At 43.0% G+C, this 25,851-nt stretch overlaps 1 protein-coding gene across 1 annotated transcript in view; it reads right to left on the bottom strand.

The window, feature by feature from the left end:
* Positions 1 to 9,928: 9,928 nt before the first annotated feature.
* Positions 9,929 to 25,851, bottom strand: part of LOC147724057 (histamine H3 receptor-like) — a 154,424-nt gene continuing 138,501 nt past the window's right edge. Inside the window, exons 4-5 of the mRNA XM_086917984.1 lie at positions 10,382 to 10,460; positions 9,929 to 9,948 (exon numbers count right to left, since the gene is read on the bottom strand). Of these exons, the coding sequence (XP_086774110.1) occupies positions 9,929 to 9,948; positions 10,382 to 10,460 (99 nt within the window). The remainder of the gene's footprint in view (positions 9,949 to 10,381; positions 10,461 to 25,851) is intronic.

Genomic DNA, 25,851 nt, shown 5'->3' with positions numbered 1-25,851 from the left:
TGATCCATACAGCCACTCACACATTCACTGGCTCTTATGCACAGTTATTTATATATGTCAACTCTCACATGTACTGTGTTTTACATATGTACTTACTTTGACATGTAGCACTGAGAAATCCATTCAATCACCAATACACTCATGCAGACAGTCAACCGCCCATACAGCTGTTTCCACATGCACTTTTGAACCCATACACATAGTGAATCAACTACTCACACATCTATGCACAGAGTCACACACCTCCCAGCCACCCACACACACACTCAGTCTCCCATACAAATACTTGGGCAACCAATCAATAACCCATATAGTTACTCATATAGCTACTGATCAACACATGCAGCAGTTTACAGAACAACAGACATAATGATGCACAAATTAAGACAGTTTAGTCACTAACCCATGCACTCAGTGAGACACATTAAATCACTCACTCATACAGTCAGTCATGCACCTACTAAATCCTTCATCCAGACACTTATACATCCACTCATTCTTCAATATGTAAGACATATTTTAACTTTACAGAAACATACAGTCACTGGGTGTTGTCATCAGTGATGTCATCAGTGATGTCATTTGAGATGTCATCAGTGATGTCATCAGTGATGTCACTGACCATGCCATGAATGATGTAATATGTGACATCATCAGCAGTGGATTGTGGGTGCCCGATATATAGTTAGTGCAACTAACTATATATGCGAATTTCAATGGTTTTGTGCGAGTAAATTAAGGTTTTATAAATGCTAATCTCTAACTATATATGGTCTAAAACCTATGGTTTTTTCAGTGAATTTTCAAGGTTTTGTAAATGATAATTCCTAACTATATATGGTCTATAACCTATGGTTTTTTCAGTGAATTTCAATGGTTTTTTAATAGCAAATATCAAAAGCTGTAAAATGTCAAGTACGTGGTAGGTAAAAACATTTTCGTATTTATGCACGCTTATGTGCTTTGAACGCTGCCCCCCCCCCTCCTCTTTCCTTTTAGGAGTATTCTCTCTTTGCAGATAGTGAAGGGTAGGTAACACAGGCCTTTGCCCCCGTTGTAATCCGTCGTGCCTGCTTTCCTCTCCATTTGATTGATTGTTATCCTAGCATTTATTGTTTTCGAATTTGTTCTCTTTGGTTCATTCTCTATTTACAAACAAGCACAGAGTCGCAATACTCTGTTCAGTCTTTGCAGATAGTGAAAAATCGTTAAAAAAACTAAAGGAATGAAGCAAAATCATTAGGCCACTAATGGGATCTCTTTTTGACCTCGCTAAAATAGAAACATTATGAACAACCCCTCATGAAAAATACAAAACTAGTGAGAAGAACTGAGCTCGACACCATGATAGCTGCAAGACAGCTCGGCTCCGCCGCCCACCCCACCCAAAAAAACAACAAACACTATGCAAATATTATAAATATATACAACACACCAGCAAAGTAACAGGGTAAAACGTTTTATTAAATAACTATTTACATGGCAGCCTGCTGCAACATCGATCCAAACAAGCCTTTGTATTTTGGGCTCAAAATAAACCATCAATAGTAAGATTTTCATTGGTGAGTGTAGGTTCATGGTTTTCCATCCACAGACTAAAAGCCTGGAGTGGGAGTGAAAGAACAATAACTAGGTAAGAAGGAAGGCAGAGGTTGTGGGAAGGACTCTGGATATGGTATGTTACTTGGTCCCTGAGATGCTTCGATGTCACTGCCTTGCACAAATGGCATAAGTCCTGGATGTGATGGTGATGCACTCATGCTGACTCCAGCTTCAATCTGAAACCTCCAGAAACACTGTAGACTACCAATTCGATGACTTCCGGTGGAGCCCCAACGTGACCCGGTAGGGAAAAACTTGCCCTCCCCTCTTTTGACTGATGGTTCTTGTTACCTGTCCCCTCTGTTGTTATCTAACGGAACCTTTTTGGATTGCCGAGTGAGAAAAAAAAAGTGGGGCTTTCATCATTTGGGAAAAAAAAATGTTTCAATCCAATGAAAAGTGTTATTTTTAGGTCATATGATCAAGCCTTCCATCATTAGGAAACCAAAAGTAAAATGAACCAATGAAAAGTTTTATAAACAAGTCACATGACCTGTTATGCGGCTTTGGGCTATAAAAAGCCTACAAAATCCGTTGGCCTGTGAGGCGGCGTCAGTAGCGGACCGATGTGCGAATAGGCCGAAGGCAGCACAACACGCCGAGATCCGGATGTCACCGAGGTGGTGTCCAGCAAGTTGCACTGGTGTGGCCATCCTACAATGCTGCGCCGGAAGTCGGCGTGGGGTGCCCGGGGGGGGGAGGCGATGCGAACTGGCCTCTCCCGCCTCCCTAGGTGGAGGCACCTCATCTGCAGTGTGGCGGCTCTTACCGTTTCACTCGCCGTCCACTTGAGTTGCGCCCGCACTTGCTGCTACAGTAGGCCGAAGGCAGCACAACGCGCCGAGATCCGATGGCACCGAGATGGTGTCCAGCAAGTTTCACTGGTGTGGACATCCTACAATGCTGCGCCGAAAGACGGCGTGTCCAGCTGAGTTGCGGTCACTCTTGCTGCTACAGTACGCCGAAGGCAGCACAACGCGCCGAGATCCGGATGGCACCGAGGTGGTGTCCAGCAAGTTTCACTGGTGTGGCCATCCTACAATGCTGCGCCGAAAGACGGCGTGGCGTGCCCGGGGGGGGAGGGGAGGCGGCACAAACAGGCCTCTCCCTCCTCCCCAGGTGGAGGCTCCTCTGCTGCAGTGGGGCACCCCTTAGCGTTTCAGTCGCCATTCAGCTGAATTGCGCCCGCTCTTGCGGCACTGTGCCTCATCCGCCATTCATCTGAGTTGCGCCCGCTCTTGCGGCTACAGCGTCTCGCCCACCATCCAGCTGAATTGCGCTTACTCTTGCGGTGCAGCAAAAGGCGGCTGAAACAAGACTCTCAAAATGGCGGCCGGCTCTTTGGATTTGGGCCTGGTCCACTAAAATGGCCCTGGGACACCTTGGAACTCGGACGCTTGCCTGCTAGGGCATGGGCCCCATTCACGAAAGCGTCCCCTCTTTTGACTGATTGTTCTTGTTGCCTAACTCTTCTGTTGTCATTTAACAGAACCTTTTTGGACTGCCGAAAGGGGTTCTGGTCCGACCGCTGGTTGGTGGAGACATTTTGACTATATCCTGGACCTGCCCGGCCTTGCCCAAAATGGCGCCGGTATAAATGGGACTCGAAACTCCTTGTTGTGTACTGGTTGCCCAACCTTGATATCACGAGATACGTATGCAGTTTTGAAGCACATGGCGGGCGGGGATGAGTACTGATTGAACATTTGGACATCCCTATTGATATTAAGTTCTGATGTGTTATTGATTACTGTACTATTGAAAGTTCCAATTAACGTCACCCATGGTACTTGCCCGCAAATGTATATCTAGATAATTTTATTGTAACTGGCCCTGTCGTACTTTAATTATAAAATGTACGTCCACCGATTCCGCAACTGTTAGACACCTTAGTTCTTGCAACCTAATGGGTCGCCCGTTACGTTCTTCTACAGTGTAAATGTCCCCTCATCATATACGATTCCAGTTTGGCCCGTGGCCGGCCCACGTGGTTATAGACCCATATTTGTATACTGGCATTTTCACAATAAAGGTTTTTAAAATAAAACATGGTAGTAGTACCTAGATTGGTAAAGTTTTGAATAATAGCCACTGTTTTCGAATCAGTAAAAGGCAAGTGAAATAAAGCAGCCCGATTACATCAAGGTTAAAAGGCATAATACGCAGGAACGCAGTAAACATAAATGGTCAAGGGCTGTTGTGTTTTCCACTCCTGCAACATAAAGTGATCGATAAGAATCCGATATTCATGCCTATCAGCGACTAAGACAGCAGGCCGAGCCTCTTTTGTTCAACGGCTCCCTCATGGGACGAAGAAACACCCTTTTTCTCGAAATAGGAATATTTTACTTGCAGGACAGTTGTAAATTGCCCAGGAAAATACATTAGCCTGGAACATTGTTAGTGATAAACTGTAAATGCATCTGGGTCCTTTGCTTTACAAGTCAGAGTGAGAAAAAAAAAGGTGGGGCTTTCATCATTTGGGAAAAAAAATGTTCGAAAGCAATGAAAAGTGTTATTTTTAGGTCATATGACCAAGCCTTTCATCATTAGAATAACAAAAGTAAAATGAACCAATGAAAAGTTTTATTAACAAGTCACATGTTATGCTTACGTTACGCGCTGCGCGCCGCGCTCTGGATCGTTTCCGGGAAGCTGCGCCTCGCGCACCGGAGCACTTCTGGGTGCGCTAACGCCGCGCGTCATATGACGCATTACGCGACAACGCAGGTCCAGAATATAGTCAAAATGTCTCCACCAACCAGTGGTCGGAACACAACCCCTTTCAGCAGTCCAAAAAGTTCTGTTAAATGACAACAGAAGGGACAGGCTATAAGAACCATCAGTCAAAGAGGGGAGGGCAAGTTCTTCTCTACCGGGTCACGTTGGGGCTCCACCGGAACTGATCGAATTGGTAGTCTACAGTGTTTCTGGATGTTTCAGACTGAAGCTGGCATCAGCATGAGAGCATCACCATCTCGTGGCTCCGTCGTGGCCATTCCGCGAGCAATCAGGGCAACCGCTCCCCACCGGAAGCCTGCGGGAGTCGGGGGCCCCAATGACTTTTGTAGAATCTTCAAGGCTGATGGGACGCTTTCGAGAATGGGGCCCAAGCCCTAGCAGGCAAATGTCCGAGTTCAAATGTGTCCCAGGGCCATTTTAGTGGACCAGGCCCAAATCCTAAGAGCCGGCCGCCATTTTAAGAGTCCTGTGGCAGCCGCCTATCTCTGCACCGCAAGAGTGGGCACAATTCAGCTGGATGGTGGGCGAGACGCTGTAGCCGCAAGAGCGGGCACAACTCAGCTGGATGTTGGGCGAGATGCTGTAGCCGCAAGAGCGGGCGCAACTCAGCTGAGTGGCGGATGAGGCACAGTGCAGCAAAAGCGGGCGGTAAACAGCAGAATGGCGACTGAAACGGTAAAGGGGCGCCCCACTGCAGCAGATGAGCCTCCAGCTGGGGAGGCCCGTTTGTTCCGCCTCCCCCCCCCCGGGGCGCCCCATGCCGTTTTTCGGCGCAGCATTGAAGGATGCCATGACCAATGCGACAACTTACTGGACATCACCTGGGTGCCGTCCGAATCTCGGCGCGTTTTTCTGCCTTCGGTCTATTCGCACAAAGGACCGCTACTGACGCCACCTCACAGCAGCCCATTGTTGCTTTGTTTAAAATGTTTTTTTTAATGTGTTTACTTTGTTGGAGCGTTGTATATATTTATAAGTTATTAAAGTGTTATAATCATACTACTTTGTTGGAGTGCTATATATTTTTAATGTGACACATAATTGTGATGACTTTAATGTACAAAAAGACATCCCTGGAATCTTCCGCTTCAGGCTCGATCCCACACACCCTCACAGTGAGAATCTCCTCCCCAATCACAATACAGGATCGTTGTCAGATAGTAGGAACGCGTGTGGTGTGACGGATCTCATGGGGTGGGGGCCTTGATCTACTGTAACTCCTTTGAAGAGGGGTGATTCTTTACAGTTGGGGACATAAACTACATCCGCAGGGCTAAGTGATAGCCTGGGACCGGCCTGGACAATCAGACACAGAGGAAGAGGAGTGTCAGAGGATACGGTAGTGAATAGGGTGAAAGGGAGGTGTCGGGCGGGCACAGGATGTGATTCTCAGGGAATAGCAGCGCAGATGGGGGGAGGTTTATGGCCCATGCATGAGAGAGAGAGCGGGGGTGACCAGTGCGTGGGGGAGATGGTTGCGATGGTGGGGAGCCATGCTGAGGATCGGCGGCGTGCAGAGAGTGGGTCTAGTCAAGGCATCTAAAATGGCTGCCGTGCACGACAAAAGTGTGGCATTGGAAAAAAGGCAAGATGGCGCAGACAATGTTTATCAATACGGATTAATTTATAACAATTATTTTTAACAATATATTCCCTCGCAGTGACAAAATGGCGGTCAACACTTCCTGATTTCCTTCGAATCGAACGTTAACAGACGTCACGCAGCAAAAAATTAAAAATCCGCTCACGCGCAGCCGCTGGAAGACATGTATCAACATATATGAGCATCCTCAGCCACCCTCAGAAAACATAGGGGGTCAGGATACATTTCCCGTGCCCCCAGAGGATGCGGTAGTGAATAGGGTGAAAGTGAGTTGTCGGGCGGGCACAGGGTGTGATTCTCAGGGAAGAGCTGCGTAGATGGGGGGAGGTTTATGGCCCATGCATGAGAGAGAGAGCGGGGGTGACCAGTGCATGGGGGAGATGCTTGCGAGGGTGGGGAGCCATGCTGAGGATCGGCGGCATGCAGAGAGTGGGTCTGGTCAAGGCATCTAAAATGGCTGCAGTGCATGACAAAAGTGTGGCATTGGAAAAAAGGCAAGATGGCGCAGACAATGTTTATCAATACGGATTAATTTATAACAATTATTTTTAACAATATATTTACTCGCAGTGACAAAATGGCGGTCAACACTTCCTGATTTCCTTCGAATCGAACGTTAACAGACGTCACGCAGCAAAAAAATAAAAATCCGCTCACGCGCAGCCGCTGGAAGACATGTATCAACATATATGAGCATCCTCAGCCACCCTCAGAAAACAAAGGGGGTCAGGATACGTCTCCCGTACCCCCTTATACCCATTTCTAACATTATTTTTCCTCCATCTTGTAATTTAATTAAAACTAAACACAAAATGGCGAATTCCCGTTTCGCTACCGGTTCGCGAACCGGAAAGCGCTTCTACCGCGAAAAAACAAATTTTTTTTATTTGCCCCACGGGACCCTTTAATAACTCCAACATCATTCCTAGGGGGTCAAGAGGAGTCTACCTTGCCCCCTTTCATTAAATTCCCCCTTCGTTTTTCTCCTCCTCTTGTCTCTTGATCCTACCGAGAAGACAAGATGGCGGCCGTTCCGGACTGTTTAGAATGTTGACAGACACCGGAGAGCCAATCAGCTTCGCTTCGGAAAGTTCAGTAACGGGAAAAGTACACAAACCGGATCGCTACCCGGGACGCTGTCACAGATATATCTGTTTTTAAAAAATGTTAATTTCTCAAAATCCACTGGAGCACATATATTGAGACCCTGCAAAGGCACATCGGGCTAACAGTCCCTACAATTTTGCCAAGTTTCGTGCAAATCCATTCAGTCGTTCAAGCTAAAAGTGAGGCCAATTGCCCTAAAAAAAAATGAATGGGAAAAACGCATTTTGGGACCCCCCTTTTTTCTCGACCCTCCCTTGACGAAACCCCCCCAAATTTTCGGGGGCTGCTCAAAAACATAATGTGCCATTTTCCTGAAAATATCAGCCGATTCCATCCACAAACGCCAAAGTTATTAGACATAGAAATTTCAAAAGTCCCATAGAGAAAAAATCCTAACTATATATACCTACTGGCGACCGCCAGTTGGTAATATATATATATATATATATATATATATATATATATATGTATATATATATATATATATATATATATATATATATCCACAATCTCCGTTTCTCCGTCGAGGCTGCCCACTGCTAGCGCCTACCCAAGCCTTGTTCACATGACAATGTGAAATCTAAGAACACACCCTTTTATATATATATATATATATTCCAACTCGATTTTTGCGAGATTCCCCAGTCTCTCGCGGCGGCGGGCCAGGACGGGCTCGCAACGCCCTATAATCCAACATTCCTCATTTTTCAGGTGAAAGAAACGAAATCCCGCCCACAATCCTTCGTTTAAGCGTGCATTTATTCTGCAGCAAACTCGACGCATTTCAGAGTTCTGGTCTCCTTTGTCACGAGTGCGAGTGTAGGGTTGCATAAAGTTATATATTCAAAACATGTGACTCATACCTTTGGTAAAAATAAATAACAGACTCCCGCTAGTACATTGCATAAGAGCTAGAAGACAGCTCCGACATTTAACGAGCCGGACCCCGACCTCGTAAAGGAGTGGGCCACTAACAGCCATGAGTGCTCTCTGGTTATGCTGAAACTACTTGTCAAGTACGCCAAGAAGAAATGCGAAAGATTGGCAGTAGAAATCGAAGAAATACTAGAATACCTGAAGTCGGTATGTGACAAAGAAGAATTTGATGCTGACATGGCTAAAATGGACACTAAGCTAGAGAGAATCAAAAAGGAAATTAGAGAGAAAAAAGAGAGTAAATTTACCCGCAACCGGATTGATTATGAAAGAGGGCAGGTGCTTCCTTTCGCCAAAAAATACGATCATTTACGTGCGCAATCGTCATCGGCCATACCTCAGAGGGATGCGGTGAGGCTAGAAACTGGAAATGCTATGCCATCATCCTCAGGGAGAGATGGGGAAAGAGACAAAGGAATCGATAAAAACGTGAATAATGATGAATGTCGAGCTAATGCAGGATTTCTAAGCCCAAAAGAGCAGATTTTAAACAAGTTTTCCCTGATGGCCAGAGGAAGGCTAGCAGCCATGAGCATGCCTAGTACAGGAAGTCACAGAGGACGTGGAAGAGGAGTCAAGGGAGACGACGGAACAAACACAACAGCAAAAGAGGATGTGTCAAGCCCGGTGGGAACCAGAACAATGGGCCAGAAGAAATCAAAAAGAAGGACAATAAGACTATTGTCAACCTCTCCAATAGAAAACTCCAGGAAGCTGAGGAAGAGGTATTATCATTTGGTTAATCATTCTGACCATCGGCTAACTTTGGCTATACACAAAGCAGAATAGACCTTTTCCACTTTACATGTAAATTAAGACTCAGAAAATGGTTTGCCACCAGAATGAGTCAAGCACCCAACAGAGATGTGGGCGAACCCAGCAAACTTGAGATAGGAGATACAGAAATGCTGCACCTCTTACATGATCTCAGATGGGATCCTAATCTCGTTGAAAACACCACCTTGAATTTAAGGAATGAGAACTTACGATTGGACCTTAATGGTAAAAGTGGGTTTAGACCCAAATCCATTTTTCTTCCACAGATAATGAACGATGCGATTGATGTTTTTGACAAAGGTGTTGTAAATGAGTTAAAAAACATTGTCAAAGAAAGCTAAATATGGCAGGAATAATTTAACCACAACACAACTAGCAGCCATTGAAAGCTTGACAAACGATAAGAATATAATCATAAAAAAATCATATAAAGGAGGAAATATAGTGGTTTTACCAAGGGAAATGTACATTAATGAAGGATTGTCAGAACTCAATGACAACACCAAGTATGAGACTATTAACAAACAGATGTACATCGCCAAAATTACTGCGTATCATGACCAACTTGCAGAATGGATGAGTAAAGGTCTGATTGAAATTAAAGAACACAATTTCCTTAAATGTAAACACCCTAAAATGCCAGCACTATATCTCTTGCCCAAGTTACATAAAGGTAGTGATTTACTGCAGTGGGACACAGCCTTTATTATTAAGGCTTGTAATGCGATTGAATCGGGTACTGCTCTACTTGAATTAATTCAAAAAGTGAACAATCTATGGAAGCTACCACACTAGCCCCATAGAGATTATGAAGTTACTTTGATTAATCTAGTTTTATACACCGAATGGATCAGGGAAGACAAATGGAAAGCAACACGAACAGATATTTTTTGATAGAAAAAATATTTATATTTTGTATTCAAGTGTAAGGGTACATAATCAAAAATCAAAAATGATTGCATACAGATCTTAGGTACGTGGAAACAGCAAAACAATCCATTGTACAAAAGAAAACAATCCAGTCTTTCAACAAATATATATAAAATTGACTTCTTTTACACTAAAATAGAAAGTCAAAAAATAGACTGAAGACTTGGATGGACGTGTCGACGTTTCGGTCTCACTGGTAGTATCCAGAGACCATCATCAGGACAAAAGGTTTTATGCAATATAGATGTCCCCTATAAGAAAATTAATACAATTACCATGTATTCTTAATACGTGTTGCTAACAGTTAATCATTTACATATAAACATTTGTACATTTCAGGGGTGACAGTCGTTTAACACAAAATTATTGCAATATTCTAGTTAATTAATTCCTAGAACACACAGTAGCTTAACAACCTGGTCAGTGTGGTGACTGAGGTGTTGGCTTACAGGCTTAAATTAATGATTTTCTCAAAAAGATGAGAGAAAGTGGAGACACACTTACTTATAGTGAGTATAGGAAAAGCCTATAAATGTTGATGGCTGTAACTCAACCTGGTGAAACGTATTCACTGTCAGTGGGTCATAACCTATGGAAAACAAATGGTAGACTGATATAATTGTCCGTTGATGGTTAAGTTTATAGGCTATGGAAGCGGGAGTAGTTTAGGGGGATGTTGGTTACCTTGGGCGAACGCCCGATTACGCCTGTAGTATAATTCAAAATAGGCGATGTTCCTGTACTGAGTCTCAGGATTAAGTCGCTGAAAGAATACATGGTAATTGTATTAATTTTCTTATAGGGGACATCTATATTGCATAAAACCTTTTGTCCTGATGATGGTCTCTGGATACTACCAGTGAGACCGAAACGTCGACACGTCCATCCAAGTCTTCAGTCTATTTTTTGACTTTCTATTTTAGTGTAAAAGAAGTCAATTTTATATATATTTGTTGAAAGACTGGATTGTTTTCTTTTGTACAATGGATTGTTTTGCTGTTTCCACGTACCTAAGATCTGTATGCAATCATTTTTGATTTTTGATTATGTACCCTTACACTTGAATACAAAATATAAATATTTTTTCTATCAAAAAATATCTGTTCGTGTTGCTTTCCATTTGTCTTCCCTGATCCATTCGGTGTATAAAACTAGATTAATCAAAGTAACTTCATAATCTCTATGGGGCTAGTGTGGTAGCTTCCATAGATTGTTCACTTTTTGAATTAATTCAAGTAGAGCAGTACCCGATTCAATCGCATTACAAGCCTTAATAATAAAGGCTGTGTCCCACTGCAGTAAATCACTACCTTTAAATAAATCCCTTGTTGGCATCTTCCTTATAAAAATACGACTGCCCAAGCCCACAAGGGTTTATTGGGTTACCCACCTCTTGCTCATTCAAGTTACATAAAAGCATGAACCAACCACCAGGGAGACCCATCATCTCCTCTGGGGGCAGTAATCTAGAGAACACATCCAGACAAGTGGATTATTTTCTCCAACCTCTAGTTCAGGAGCTCCCGACATATCTTAAAGACTCGGGAGATTTTCTGCGGAAAATTGAAAATGTGGGATGGAATACAGGCTATTTACTAACGACATTGGACATAAACAGTCAATATAATCAATCAATCAATGACATTTATAAAGCGCACTACATACCCGTAGGGTCTCAAGGCGCTGGGGGTGGGGGGGTGCCGCTACTACTCGAACAGCCAGGTCTTCAGCTTCTTCCTGAAGGAGAGGTGGTCTTGGGTCAGGCGCAGGTCGGTCGGGAGGGAGTTCCAGGTCTTGGCGGCCAGGTAGGAGAAGGACCTTCCTCCTGTAGTCGCTCTTCGGATGCGGGGGACGGCGGCGAGGGCGTGGTTGGCTGATCGGAGGTGGCGTTTGGGAGCGTAGAAGTTGATTCGGCTGTTGAGGTAGCTCGGGCCTTGGTCGTGTAGGGCTTTGTGTGCGTGGGTGAGGAGGCGGAAGGTGATTCTTTTGTTGACGGGGAGCCAGTGAAGGTCTCTCAGATGTCCGGAGATGTGGCTGGTTCGTGGGATGTCGAGGATGAGTCTGGCTGAGGCGTTCTGGATCTGCTGGAGTCTCTTCTGGAGCTTGGCGGTGGTACCGGCGTAGAGGGCGTTGCCGTAGTCCAGTCGGCTAGTGACGAGGGCCTGGGTGACGGTCTTCCTGGTCTCTGTGGGGATCCACCAGAAGATCTTCCGTAGCATGCATAGGATGTTGAAGAACGCCGAGGAGACTTTGTTGACTTGCCTGGTCAGGGAGAGGGAGGAGTCCAGGATGAAGCCCAGGTTGGGTGCATGGTCTGTCGGTTTGGGTGCGGGCCCAGGGCGGGAGGCCACCAGGAGTCGTCCCAGGCGGAGGGTGAGGAGCCCAGGATGAGGACCTCCGTCTTGTCGGAGTTCAGTTTCAGGCGGCTGGTCGTCATCTACTCGGCTACCTCTTTCATCCCTTCGTGCAGGTTGGCTCTGGCGGCGGCGGGGTCGTTGGTCAGGGAGAGGATCAGCTGGGTGTCGTCGGCGTAGGAGATTATGCTGAGGTTGTGTTGGCGTGCGATGGCCGCGAGGGGGCTTATACCAGCATCCCCCATGAGATGGGACTTAGAGCATGCAGGCACTTTCTAAGAAATAGGTCCATCTCCTTTTTGTTTCACACACACATGATTTTGAACGTGGCATATACCTGCCTGACCCAGAACTTTTTTCCTATTAAATGGTACCATTTATCATCAAAAGCTCGGCACAGCGATGGGCACCTGTTTTGCTCCCTGTTTTGCCGGGTTATACCTGGGCTTCTGGGAGGAGCAGGTGGTCAGGCCCCTACCCCAATACCAGGCAGGGGTAAAAACATGGCTCCGGTATATATTTGATATTTTTATTGTATGGGAGGGCAAGGAAGAGGATGCCATTGACTTTGTCAAGATCCTTAATTTGAATGATATGAACTTGTCATTCACTAGTCATATTGAGCGAGAGGTCATTGACTTTCTTGATCTGAAAGTCAAAGTTGAGAATGACAGATTGATCACATCTCTATACAGGAAGGAAACAGCTGGGAACAGCCTCCTTCACGCATTGAGTTGTCATCCAAACCACCTCATCAACTCAATTCCTGTGGGTGAGCTCCTTCGTGCCAACAGGAATTGCACCAGAGAGGAGGATTTTGATCGAGAAACAGAAACAATGTGTGAGTGGTTCAAACAAAGGGGTTATAGCAAGAAATACATCACCACAGCGATAGAGCTAGTCAAGAAGAGAGAACGTAGGGAGTTTATCACTGAAAAAAACAAGATTTATACAGTGCAAGGGATAGAGACAGTAAGGTTTGTCACAGACTATAGCCTTCAATCCAGAGAAGTCAAAAGAGCAATTTCAAAATTATGGGATGTGTTGAGCACTGACAAAGACGTTTCTGAAGGCATCCTGGAATATCCCCAAATATCTTATTGCAAAACAAGATCCCTTAAAGACAGGATTTGTAGCACCCTTATCTCACCCCCCAGCAGAACTAGTTCTGTTCAGGGTTTTTTGTGTGCGGGAAATGTAAAGCCTGTAAATACAGCACTAACATGAAAGAGGTTAAACTCTCCAAACAGTGCAAACCCTTTAAGATCATGAAACATTTCTCTTGCCTTACAGAATAAGTGGTATATGCACTCAAATGCCCGTGCAATAAATTCTACATAGGAAGCACTATTCATCCCGCTAAGAAAAGAATACTGGAACATCTGCGGGCAATTAAGAATCTCGACAAACAGTACCCCGAAGCAAGACATTTTGCTAGCCACCATAAGAGCAACAATTGTCTCATATCTTTTTGTGTACTTGATCATGTCCCAGTTAGAGAAAGAGGGGGAGACAGGTTACAGGAGTTGAGGAGACTAGAATCCCGTTTGATAATCAAGTACCATACATTACAACCGGAAGGTCATAACTGTGACGAAGGCCTTACCACACATCTAGGATGAAATAATCACTGTTGTAAATTATTATTTTTTGACCCTACAGTCATTGTGATATTTGATGCGTTATTGATCGAGCTGCTTCTTCGCAATCTGTTTTAACTGGGAACAGGGTAGGGAATTGTTCATGTATGAATCAAGCTGGCACTCACAGCATTTTATTACAGGTTCCTGTGCAGTCTCTATAGGAGATTTTAAGACACAGCATGGAGTGCAACACACGTTTTGTTGGAGCACAGAATGAATTATGAGGACGAATGACGACAAGCACTTTTCAATTTTTTTGCAACTTCAGTATGATTTTGCCCACTTGGGCGTAATATTGATTCTTCATTGTAGTGTTTCAGTTGAAATGGCGAAGGAATTGTAGATTCACGGGTCCATTGAGGCAAAACCTCAGGAACTGTGTGAATGAATATAAGATGATCGAAGGCAGTACCACACTAGCTGATATTATGAATTAGGGCTGCAGCACAGCACAGGTATTTGACTGACATGGTACAAGACCTTCCACTTTTTGAATTGCCCACTGGGGCGTAATTGGAATGCGTGTGGAATGAATCCAATTTTATTATAGCCATAAAGACTTCATTGCCCGAACGCATTAAGGTTTCAATCTCTCAATTTCATCGCAATTTTTGCATTTATTGTATTTTGTTGCTTTAATTAATATGTAAATGCTTTGAATGTTGTTACTGTCATTTGATGTACTTATTTGTGATGCACTTTCATTTCACGTGCAAACCAGCCATGAATCTGTCTTCTAGCTCCTATGTAATGTACTAGCGGGAGTCTGTTGTCTATTTTCACCAAAAGTATGAGTCACATGTTTTGTATATATAACTTTATGCAACCCTACACTCGGACTCGTGACAAAGGAGACTAGATCTCCGAAACGCGTCGAGTTTGCTGCAGAGTAAATGCACGCTTAAACTAAGAATTGTGGACTGGATTTCGTTTCTTTCATCTGAAAAACGAGGATTGTTGTATATATATATGTATACCACACATTCCATCATGCACTGTAAAATATTATCATGTTGATGCCCACTGGAGGGCTGAGAATGGTTAAAGATCTGCACTTGTGGGGACTCACAATCAGTTTCTTTTTGCATGGACTCACCTCAGAAGAAGTTCCAAGATGGAATGAAACGCGTCTGGATTGCCCAAAACTGCTCGAATAAATGCTTTGAAAACACCGTGTTGCGTGTGCGGCTCATCGTTTCCTTGAAGGGGGAGAAAGTGTTGTAAAATATATATATATACGGTGATATATATATATTACCTACTGGCGGTCGCCAGTAGGTAGTTATAGTTAGGATTTTTTTCAATGTTAAATCTGAAAATTCTATTTGGAATAACTTTGGCGCCGGTTGACGAATCTGCCTGAAAATTTCCTGAAAATGGCCTCGCGGGGTTCCGGTCCTTCCCTGAAAGTTTGGGGGGGATACGTTAAGCGGGGGCCGAGATAAAAGGGGGGTCCCAAAACGCGTTTTCCCCATGTTAATTTCCATAGGGCGGTCGATTTCACTTTTAGCCCGAACGGCTGAATGGATTTCCACCAAACTTGGCAAAATTGTAGGGACTGGTAGCCCGATGTGCCTTTGCTATGTCTCAAGATATGTGCTTCAGTGGATTTTGAGAAATTAACGTCCAAAAAAATATATATATCTGTAGCCGCGCTCTGGTACGCGCACCAGTGAGCGCTCCAGGCGCGACACGCGACTTGCGCGCAGAAAGCTGATTGGCTCTCAGTTGTCTGTAAACATTCTAAACAGTCCGGAGCGGCCGCCATCTTGTCTATCGGTAAAATCTAGTCATAAGAGGTGGCAAAAACAAAGGGTGGAATTGACCATAAGGGGGCAGGGTAGACCCCCCCTGACCCCCTAGGTTTGATATGGGGGCCATTAAAGGGCCCCGCGGGGCCTCAAAATTTTTTTTTTCGTTTTGCGCGGGGGAAGCGCCCGGTGCGCGCACCAGGTAGCGCACCGGGGAGCGTAAAATGAGGGAAAAAGATGACAGAGTTTTAAAAAAATGAAGTTTTCATTTAGAAATTGGAGGTAGTTCTTAAAAGAACTTTTTTTTTTCTTCTTTTTGTTGTTTTATATTTTTTTTGTGTTTTTGGAACTTTTTGAACTTTTTTTGGCTTTTCAAAACAGTTTTATATTTTTTTTTGTATTTTTTAGGGGGAGAAACAAAAAAAGGGAATTGAAACTGGCTCAACTGGAGCAAAAAAACAAAAAACCCCAAAAATTATTTCTTTTTGGGGCACTTGTGATTATCACCTGCAAGGACGATGAGCTTAATACTTTGTTCCCCATAGGAGATAAGCTTGCTACAAGCAGTGCAAGTAATTTTAAAATCAGCAAATCTCGGCTGAATGCAAGGCATCACCTCAGATGTTTCTGGTTGCGAGGAAGTGGGTTGGTTTCTTTGGGAGGGGGTCCTTGATGACTGGGGGAGGTTACTGGCCAGTTCCCGGAACTCTGCGCGAGAGTAGTTGTTTGGATGCTTTCTTGTCATGTGCCGAATCATGGTATAGTTACCAAAAGAATATTTCTTGTTTGGGTTGCCCCGTGAAAGTTCATCATTGCAGATGAGGCAAGTCACCTTGGGAGCATTCACCTTTTTTTTCCCCTCTGGAATTGAAAAAAACTGCCAAACAATGTGTGGTTTGGGTTTGTAAGGTGTATTTTCTTCTGGCAGCCATCTTCTTCTCCCCTCCTCCTCTTCCTCTTCCTCCTCCTCCTGTTCTTGACCACCAATATAATTTGGAGCTGGTCCTCTTGGTGGTGGTGGTGGTGGTGGTGGGGCAGATGCACCAGCTGATGCTACTACTGAAGCCATTATTTGGAGCAAAAAAGTAGAGAGAGCAACAAACAGGTCTTCCTCAGTCAAAGGACAAAGTCAGAATAAGGAAAAAAGGTGGGGTCTTTCATCATTTAGAAAAAAAAACTGTCCTGAACCAATGAGAAGTGTTATTTTCAGGTCACAAGACCAGGGGCTTCATCATTATGAAACTAAAACTGTTATGAACCAATGAAAAGTGTTATTTTCTGCTCACATGACCCGACGCGCTTACGCTACGCGCCCGGGGCGCGCCCGGGGGCGCGCAGCGTAAGCGCGTCGGAAGTTTACGTTGTGCGATCGTATTCGCTCGAGTACTTCCGGGTGCGCTTACGCCGTGCGTATCACGCGGTCGCGGCTACGCGATACGTCACGATCATGTTTTCGTTTGCGATATTGGCGCTCACGGGACGCTCCCCGGAGCGCGCCCGGGGGCGCTTTTCAGAAATACGCTTTTCGGGGCGCACTCCGGGGCGCGCTCTGGGAGCGCTCCCCCCAAAAATTAAAAAAAAAAAAATGGGATAATTGTAGAGACAGGTAGCCCTATTCTGAAGTGGTTTGTAAAAAAATTAACTTTATAAAAATATGTATTGTGCTACATTGGGCTTAATATATGTTAGAGCCAAAATGTAGCCCAAATGTAGCCCAAAGTAGCCCAATGTAGCCCAAAGATGGCCACCAGAGATCAAAAATTGTAAATGTAGCCCAAAATTCAACTAGATGTAGCCCAACTGTAGCCCAATGACAGAATGTACCAGAGTGTTAAAAAGAACAACTAGAGTGCTAACAGTCTTATTTATAAAGTGAAACTTATAGTTAGGAATTAGCATTAAAAAAACCTTTGAAATTCACTGAAAAAAACCATAGGTTTCACACCAGTTATAGTTAGGAATTAGCATTTAAAAAACCTATTAAATTCACTGAAAAAACCATAGGTTTCACACCAGTTATAGTTAGCTGGAAATTTTACTGATATAAAACCATTGAAATTCCCACGTTATAGTTAGTCGGACTCACTATAACTTGCGCGTGCAATGCACTGCTGATGACATCACATATTACATCACTCATGACATGGTCAGTGACATCACTCATGACATCACTGATGACACCATCCAGTGAATATGTGTCTTTCTGAAAAATAAATATTAGTGAGTTATGTTTAAATATTTAAATACATATATTAGTGTTTCACTTTGTGTATAAGTGGCTACATGTGTTGATAAGTAGCTACATGCGTATGTATATGGGTTATTTGATATTTTTAGTAGTATCAGTATGAGTGTCTATATGGTTTGGTGGAGGTATTACTTAGCACATAGATGCATGAGTGACTGACTCTTTGTTTCTATGTGTTTTGAAGACAGCATATGTACAGGACTGTATGGGTGGATGAGTGTCTATATGTGTTTGTTAGTGAGTGAATGACTGTCTCACTAGTGTCTTTATCAGTAACTACATATGTTTTAATCTAGTATATATGAATATTGATGTATATAAGTGAGTATATGTGAGAGTAAGAGATTGTAAGATTTCCTGTTTAAATAAGTATGTGTTTCTATAAGTGATTGTTTAAGAGAATAAATATGTGTAATTTTCAGTAGAAGTAAGGTGGAAGTGTGTGTATAACTCTATATTCAAATAAATGGTTGTTCAATAGTTTATTTGCACGTGTGAATATGTGTGTGAGTAACTTTTGGATGAATGTCGGTGTGTAACAGGATGTATAGGTGTATCTCTTCATATGATGAGTGAGTATATGTATGAGTGACTATATAGAACTGTTGGTGAATGAGTGGATGTGTATATAGATAGTGGAAGTACAGAATTGCTTGTTGTAACTGATATAGGTATGTCCATTTTTTAAAAATTTCAGTTTCTATTTTTGAATATGTGTCTCAAGGGTTACTTTACACTGAGAGGAGGTCTGTGACTGTGTCACAAGGATGGTGTCATCAGTGATGTCATGAGTGATGTCACTGACCATGTCATGAGTGATGTAATATGTGATGTCATCAGCAGTGCATTGCACGCGCAAGTTATAGTGAGTCCGACTAACTATAACGTGGGAATTTCAATGGTTTTATATCAGTAAAATTTCCAGCTAACTATAACTGGTGTGAAACCTATGGTTTTTTCAGTGAATTTAATAGGTTTTTTAAATGCTAATTCCTAACTATAACTGGTGTGAAACCTATGGTTTTTTTCAGTGAATATATATATATATATATATATATATATATATATATATATATATATATATATATATATATATATATATATATATATATATATATATATATATAACCTACTGGCGGTCGCCAGTAGGTAGTTATAGTTAGGACCTAGTTTCCATAGGAAATCCTCAACATTCTATTTGGAATAACTTTGGCCCTGGTTGAAGAATCTTAGCGAATTTTTTAAAGAAGATGGCTCGGTCCGCTGCGCTCCTTCCCTAAAAGTTTGGGGGGGATTGGTCAAGTGGGGGCTGAGATAAAAGGGGGGTCCCAAAACGTGTTTTCTCCATGTTATTTTCCATAGGACCTTTAGACTCGGCTACAGGTCGAACGGGTTAATGGATTTATAAGAAATTTGGCAAAACTGTACAGTCCGGCTCGCAGATTATGCTTTTTTTGGAATGGTGTAAATCCGTTCAGTAGTTGCTGAGGAAATTAAAGTTAAAGTCAATTATATATCTATACGCGCGCACACGTGCGCGCACCCAAACGGCTGCGTGTGCGAGCAGAATTTTGCTGCGTGACGTCTGTTAACGTTCGATTCGAAGGAAATCAGGAAGTGTTGACCGCCATTTTGTCATTGCGAGTAAATATATTGTTGATTTCAAAGCGTTGGAATATGGAAAGGGGAGAAGGTAGAGATTGTTTTGCTGCGTAGGTTTTCTCAGGGTGTGCAGTAAGGCCCTTAAAGGCGAATATATATATATATATATTTTTGTTAAAGTTGCGTGGTGCGCGCACTCGGTCGCGCACACCTTTTTACAAGAGTGTGAACATGGAGATAAATCAGAAGTTTGAGTGCTTAGATATAAGGTGGCTCTGAAAAGAGCCATTGTGTTAATTGAGTGTTTTCTGCATTTATAAGTAAGTACCGATGCAGAGCCTGATGTTGCAGAGGAAGATTCTGTTTCCCTCATTCGTGAAATGAACACCGTCTCTCCTATAGACGTCTTGCATGTGGTATCGCAAGTTGTTGTGGTAAATAGAACCCATGCTATAATCTCTGAGGAACGCAGAAACAGATTTATTTACATGTCTCCTTGCTTTCTCAAATTGTGCACAATGGTGATTGGACCAATTCCATTTCTGTCTTTGGCATATATTGGAATATACCAAGGCAGATCGAGGAAAAAGTGTCATCAATTGTCGAAAGGTGTCTTTTAGAAGCATTTCCAGACCTACCCCAGTGATTGTGCCTAGATCGTTCCCACCACAGTGCACAATTATAAGGTCTGGTTCTGGGAGATGCATACAAGTTTTCACCAATGGAATCAATTGGTGACATTTCAATCCTCTTTTGGAAATCCATGTTATGTGTACATTTGGTAAGCTGAGGTTGCAAATTCGTCTGCTTACTGCATATTTTTCAATCCAGTGAATATAACTGTGTCCTATTAGCCAGACCTTCATTTTCAAGGGATTTGTAGTCGTCCATGAGTGATGTCACTGACCATGTCATGAGTGATGTAATATGTGACGTCATCAGCAGTGCATTGCACGCGCAAGTTATAGTGAGTCCAACTAACTATAACGTGGAATTTCATTGGTTTTATGTCAGTAAAATTTCCAGCTAACTATAACATGTGTCAAACCTATGGTTTTTTCCGTGAATTTCATAGGTTTTTTAAATGCTACTTCCTAACTATAACGTGTGTAAAACCTATGGTTTTTTCTGTGAATATATATATATAGATATAGATATATATATATATATATATATATATATATATATATATATATATATATATATATATATCTTTGTATACTCTGCAGTCAGCGTACTTTGTACCGCAGAATAACGAGCCACCACGCAGCAAGTAAATATTTCGGGAAGCTTTATTCTCTCACATCACAAATCTTCTCAGGCATGACGCATTTCAGTTAACAAGTAACCTTGATCACCAAAAACTCCTTCCTCATGGACAGAGCAGAGGCCACACAGGGGGATACCAGGGAAACACTTTAATGACGGCAAATGCATTTCGGCCTGACGACCTTCTTCAGTGCCAAGCAGTGTTCAGGAGGTTTTACAGTCCCAGTTATTTAAAAGTCCTTCTTCGTTGTTATTGGACAAACGGCAGCTCCTCCCCCAACACAGGTGTTTCTGCTCATATATTATTATTAGTCGGGTTTTATAGAGCGCAAACAACCCGAAGGCCTCGTAGCGCTCATATATATATATATATATATATATATATATATATATATATATATATATATATATATATATATATACATATATATATATATATTTATTTTTTTAGCCCAAAGGTCCCAGCTACCAGGAGGCACTTGACAGCTCCCTCATTGCCTCGGCATCACAATGCAAAGTTGGTAAACCCTATGCTTTGCGAGGCCGTCCGCCTCTCATCAGGGGCTAATTGCAGTCATTCTCGGCACCTGTGATGTCTCCTTTTGTGCATGCAGCATGTAGTACTCTAAATGCTGCCTAATGGGACATGTGTTCCCAGGAGATACATTGATTCTACAAGTGACACATTTAAAATCAGTGCATGTTTCTTCCTTAGTAGGACATAAAATTTTGGGGCATCCCACTTAGTAGTGTGAGTTCTCTGTGCTGTCCCGTCGGCATCAGTTACCAGCCTCAGCCTCTTCGCATCAAAGTTAGTGCTCTTGCACACGATGGAACAGTCGTGTTAACTATTTTGCCCAATGGTCCCATCTTCCAGGAGGCACTCGACAGATCTCTCGTTAACTAGGCATCACAGTGCAAAGTTGGTAAGCCCTACGCGTTTCGAGGCCGTCTGTGTAAAATAAAATCTGGATCTCCTCTTAACCCATGCCTCCCTTTTTATTATCAAAGGCAGGTTCCAGCATTAATCTACCCATTAATCTTCATTTTAATTCATCCCTTGAACAGGGTGCACTACCTCTTTCCCGGAAAAGGGCACTTATTGTAATCGTTTGACAAAAGGTTTATGCTTACTCACTTATGCTGAGCCATTATAGATCATTCTCCCTTCTTACTTTTTTAGGGAAGATGTTGGAATCTTTAGTGAACAGCCAAATTAACAGCTTTTTTGAGCATAATAATAGCCTTCACTCTTCCCTGTTTGGTTTCCTTGCCAAGTTCAGCACGGAAAAGTCTCTTTTGGAGGTTTCTTAATGCATCAGATCCAATCTAGGGCTGGGTCGGAAGGCTTTGGTTGTTTTTTTAGATCTGTCTGCTGCCTTCGACATAGTATACCTCAAAATGTTCTATTTTGAATTCCTTTCTATTGCATCTTCATAATAGCTCTAGTGAAAGTGTATTTAGAACCCAGCTGAAAACTTTCTTATACCATGAACATTAGTCGCCCTCTTTTTTCTTGTTGTATTTCAGCAACCGGGTGCTTCTCATACAGCTGCAGCTGCAGCTTATAAATAAAACTTTACTATCTCATTCATTCCTTCGTTAATTTATTTGTTCAATTCACCATTTTTATTTTGTCTAAATAACCTGCATGCACAGGCTTAAAAAACGGCTCTGAAAATTGCTGTTAAAGTGCTTTGAATAAGCCTGGCCTGAGTTCGGGGAGTTGCGCTATGAAGTACTCTGCAAAGTGCAAATAAAAACTCTGCCACGCTTCGCGGAGTCAGGCAAGCGGAGGTGTGCATTAGATAAATGCTCTTCATGATAGTTTTCAGTGTCAGGTCCTTGTCCGCACTGTACAATAATCGCAAACGGCACCATGCACAGCGCAAGTTTCTGGTTCTTCCTTTGGGCTTGAGTAGATTTTCATTCGAGCAGCAGCTTTCTCAATGCACACAGAAAGTTTCTCAACGCGAACGGTCGCGGGCGTACGCAAACACTTGCAATGAGAAATCTGACCCCCTGAATTGAGAAATCTCCCTGAAGGTTGATTTTCCACGCTCGCCAGCTTGATGTTGACAATTACGAATGATGAAATATCTCACCGGGAGGTGGATTTTCCTCACTCGCCAACTTGACATTGACGAACGCTAACAAGGAAAAAAACTCTGCTACGCCAAGTAGAGCCGAGTTTTTCGGTACTCCGCGAGCACCGCTTATCTGGGAGTGCGGAAAACTCTGCAAACTCTGTGAGCGGAGCAGAGTTCACTACCCAGACTTAGCTTTGAATAGCACAGTAACTAAGCCTTTCTGTAATATACATGCTATTCAATCCACAACAGGCTAAAACATAGCCTCTAATATTCTGCTCCTCCAGAAGGTATGGGAGAGAAATTTGCAAAACTCAGGTCATCTTGGGTCTAAAATGATGCTATGATGCTGACTAGAATAACCAGAGAAAGTTAATTTGGTTCTTTTGAATTTCCCTGGAGGCTTTAACAACCTACACCACACTGTCTTATAGGACCAATGAGTAAAAGTGATAGGGGAGTCAAAAGAAAGTTCAATATAATTCTTCTTAACAAATTGGATGTATCCTAAAAATTCAAGTGCTGCAAGAGCCCATCGCTCTACCATTTTAAGATATATATGTTTCATTTTCAATGAAGTACTACACCATGGTGTGTGGGATTTTATAACTATGCCAACAATACTCAACAACTAAGGCCCTGATATACTAAACTCTTTTACATTTGCAAGCACTGACATTGTATTGTATTGTATTGTATTGTATTGTATTGTATTGTATTGTAATTGCATTTATATAGCGCTTACTACCCCTGACAAGGCGTAGTTGGCAACATAACATTTAAATACAATAAAGCATTTTATGCCCTGGAAAAAGTTTATCCAACCCATAGAAGTATTTTGCTATCCTTTCCCAAATTGCAAGTAAGAGGGACATGCTAGGGGCATCTCTAGTTGCAAACCATAAGAAGCTATATGTCACCACAATTGCTTGTGCAAATGATTGATCAGTTACTCACCCACAAGCCGGGGTAGGCACATGATTGTGATAGCACACTTGGAGCAGCAGGCACTAGTCTAGGAGACCACTTTCTTCCTCCCACAATGTCTTACCAATATCATATTTTTAAATAGAATAATAAGGCATTGGTCCATGTAAAACTAGAGGAGAGCCAATTGCCCGCAGCAGCGAAGGGCCCAAAAAGTATTGTGGAGAGCTTGAATTTACCAATCACAAAAAGACCTGGTTTTGCAAGGGGGGTCACCTGGGGGTTTGGCCTTACCAAACCCTGACATTTCTGAAAACCAAACATCAAGGGGAGTTCAGAAGATATGGCTTGCATGGACACCCAACGTTTTCCTACCAAGAATCACCTGTAAACTCCAAATTTAGGTAAATAAATCACCTGTGTGTTTGGTCCCGAGCTTGCAGAGATCTAGGGGAACCTAAAAAGTCCAGACACTTCTGAAAACTAGAAACCCATGGGAGTCTAGGTATGTGTGGCTTGAGCTGATCCCCCAGCAATCCGCAGCAAACCTCAAATTTAGGTAAAAAGTCACATTTTGCTCCAAAATCTGTGTGGGAAAGTTTTGGGATCACCGCACAGCACAAATTTCCTATCACTCAGCATTTTCCTTAATCTCCACATAAAACTGATACCCTACTTGTGTGGATGGGCAAAGTGCCTATGGCATGGAAGAGCCAGCAATGTGTAGAGAGTGAGTGGGGCCCAAGCAGGCCCAAAAGGGCAGGTTGTTTATATGTTTTTAGTCTGACACTACTTTGGGAACCCACACAATTGAGGTATAATTTTTCTCAGGAGACAAAGGGGAATGCTGGTTGGTAGGAAATATGTGCCTGCGTGGTGATGCTACAACTTACCCACAGAGAAATGTAAGTAAAATGTGATTTTGTAAGTAAATTTGAGGTTTGCGGGGGATTCTGGGTAAGAAAACACTGGAGTATGTATGCAAGCCACACTGCCAGCCAAGAGTCGGTACACACACACCACCATCCATGCACACCACCAGTCAAGGGCTAGCCACACACACTGCTAGTCAAGCACCATCCACACACATATTTAGCCAAGCACCTTCCATGCACACCACCAGCCAAGTGCCATCCATGTACACTGCCAGCCAAATGCCATCCATGCAGTCATCCAAGCACTATCCATGCACATCGCCAGCCAAGCACCACCCTCGCACTCCCCCAGCCAAGCGCCATCCCTGCACACAGCCAGCCAGGCAGGGCCAGACTAGGAACAGCAACCTGCCCTGGAAGATTGCTGCTCGACTGGCCCTGGTGGGGGGGGGGCATACTGGTAAAAAACACTGCTCCCATTTATTGTTACTGAGGGCTGATATTGCAGCACTGCTGCAAAACGCCTGGTGCCTGCTATGGCCAGTCAGGCCCTGAAGTCAAGCACCATCCTTGCACAAAATAAGTCCATGTACACCACCAGCCTAACACCTCTCCACGCACACCACCAGGCAGGATTTTTTTCTGTAAGGGAAGGGGGACCTTCCTGCACAAAAACAATTGTGAAAGGCTTTTTGCTCTTTCTATGTGTGCTTCAGATTGCAGCACACCTATATAGAGGAAGTAATGAGGATAAATAAAGATATTTCTCCTTGTTACGCCTCTGCTAGGGAGGTGTATCTTTTTAGCGTGTTCCTAGGATTACAAAGGTCTTTTAATGCTTTAAAAAGCATGAGAGTTTCATGCCAGCACAATACTCATGAAACGCCTACACCGGGCAAAGTAACCCAATACAGAGATTTGCACTGCATTACCCCAGATTTTCAGAACCACTCAAAGCTACAAAAAGTAGCTTTGCGTGGTTTTATAAATCTGAAGGTTTGAGTTGCTCCTATACCAAGTTGCATGGTGCAAGAACAACACAAACCGGGTCATAAACATGGCCCCAGGTTTACAATGGGACACACTTGGTACATTATTTGAACATCTGGGTGAAGGCACAGCAAAATATGTTGATATCCTCACTTTATACAACAGTAAAAGATAGAAACACAGTAGAAAGATGTCTCTGTGTTAACTGTGAGAACAATTCTTAAGAATTAGACACTCTGGTACAAATAAGTAATATTGTTTTAGGTATGGTGGAGAACTGAAGAATAAGTTGAAAGAGAAGCAATACAAGAAGAAGTTGTTAAGGAATTCCTGAAAAACTAGCCTAGTAAACACCAAGGGGAAATCTGTTGGAAAAAAGAAACAGAGATGAAATACAAGCAATAA

The sequence above is a fragment of the Lissotriton vulgaris genome, chromosome 4_1 (genome assembly GCF_964263255.1).
Source record: "Lissotriton vulgaris chromosome 4_1, aLisVul1.2, whole genome shotgun sequence".
Lineage (NCBI taxonomy): Eukaryota > Metazoa > Chordata > Amphibia > Caudata > Salamandridae > Lissotriton > Lissotriton vulgaris.
This window is presented reverse-complemented; position numbering and strand designations above follow the sequence as displayed.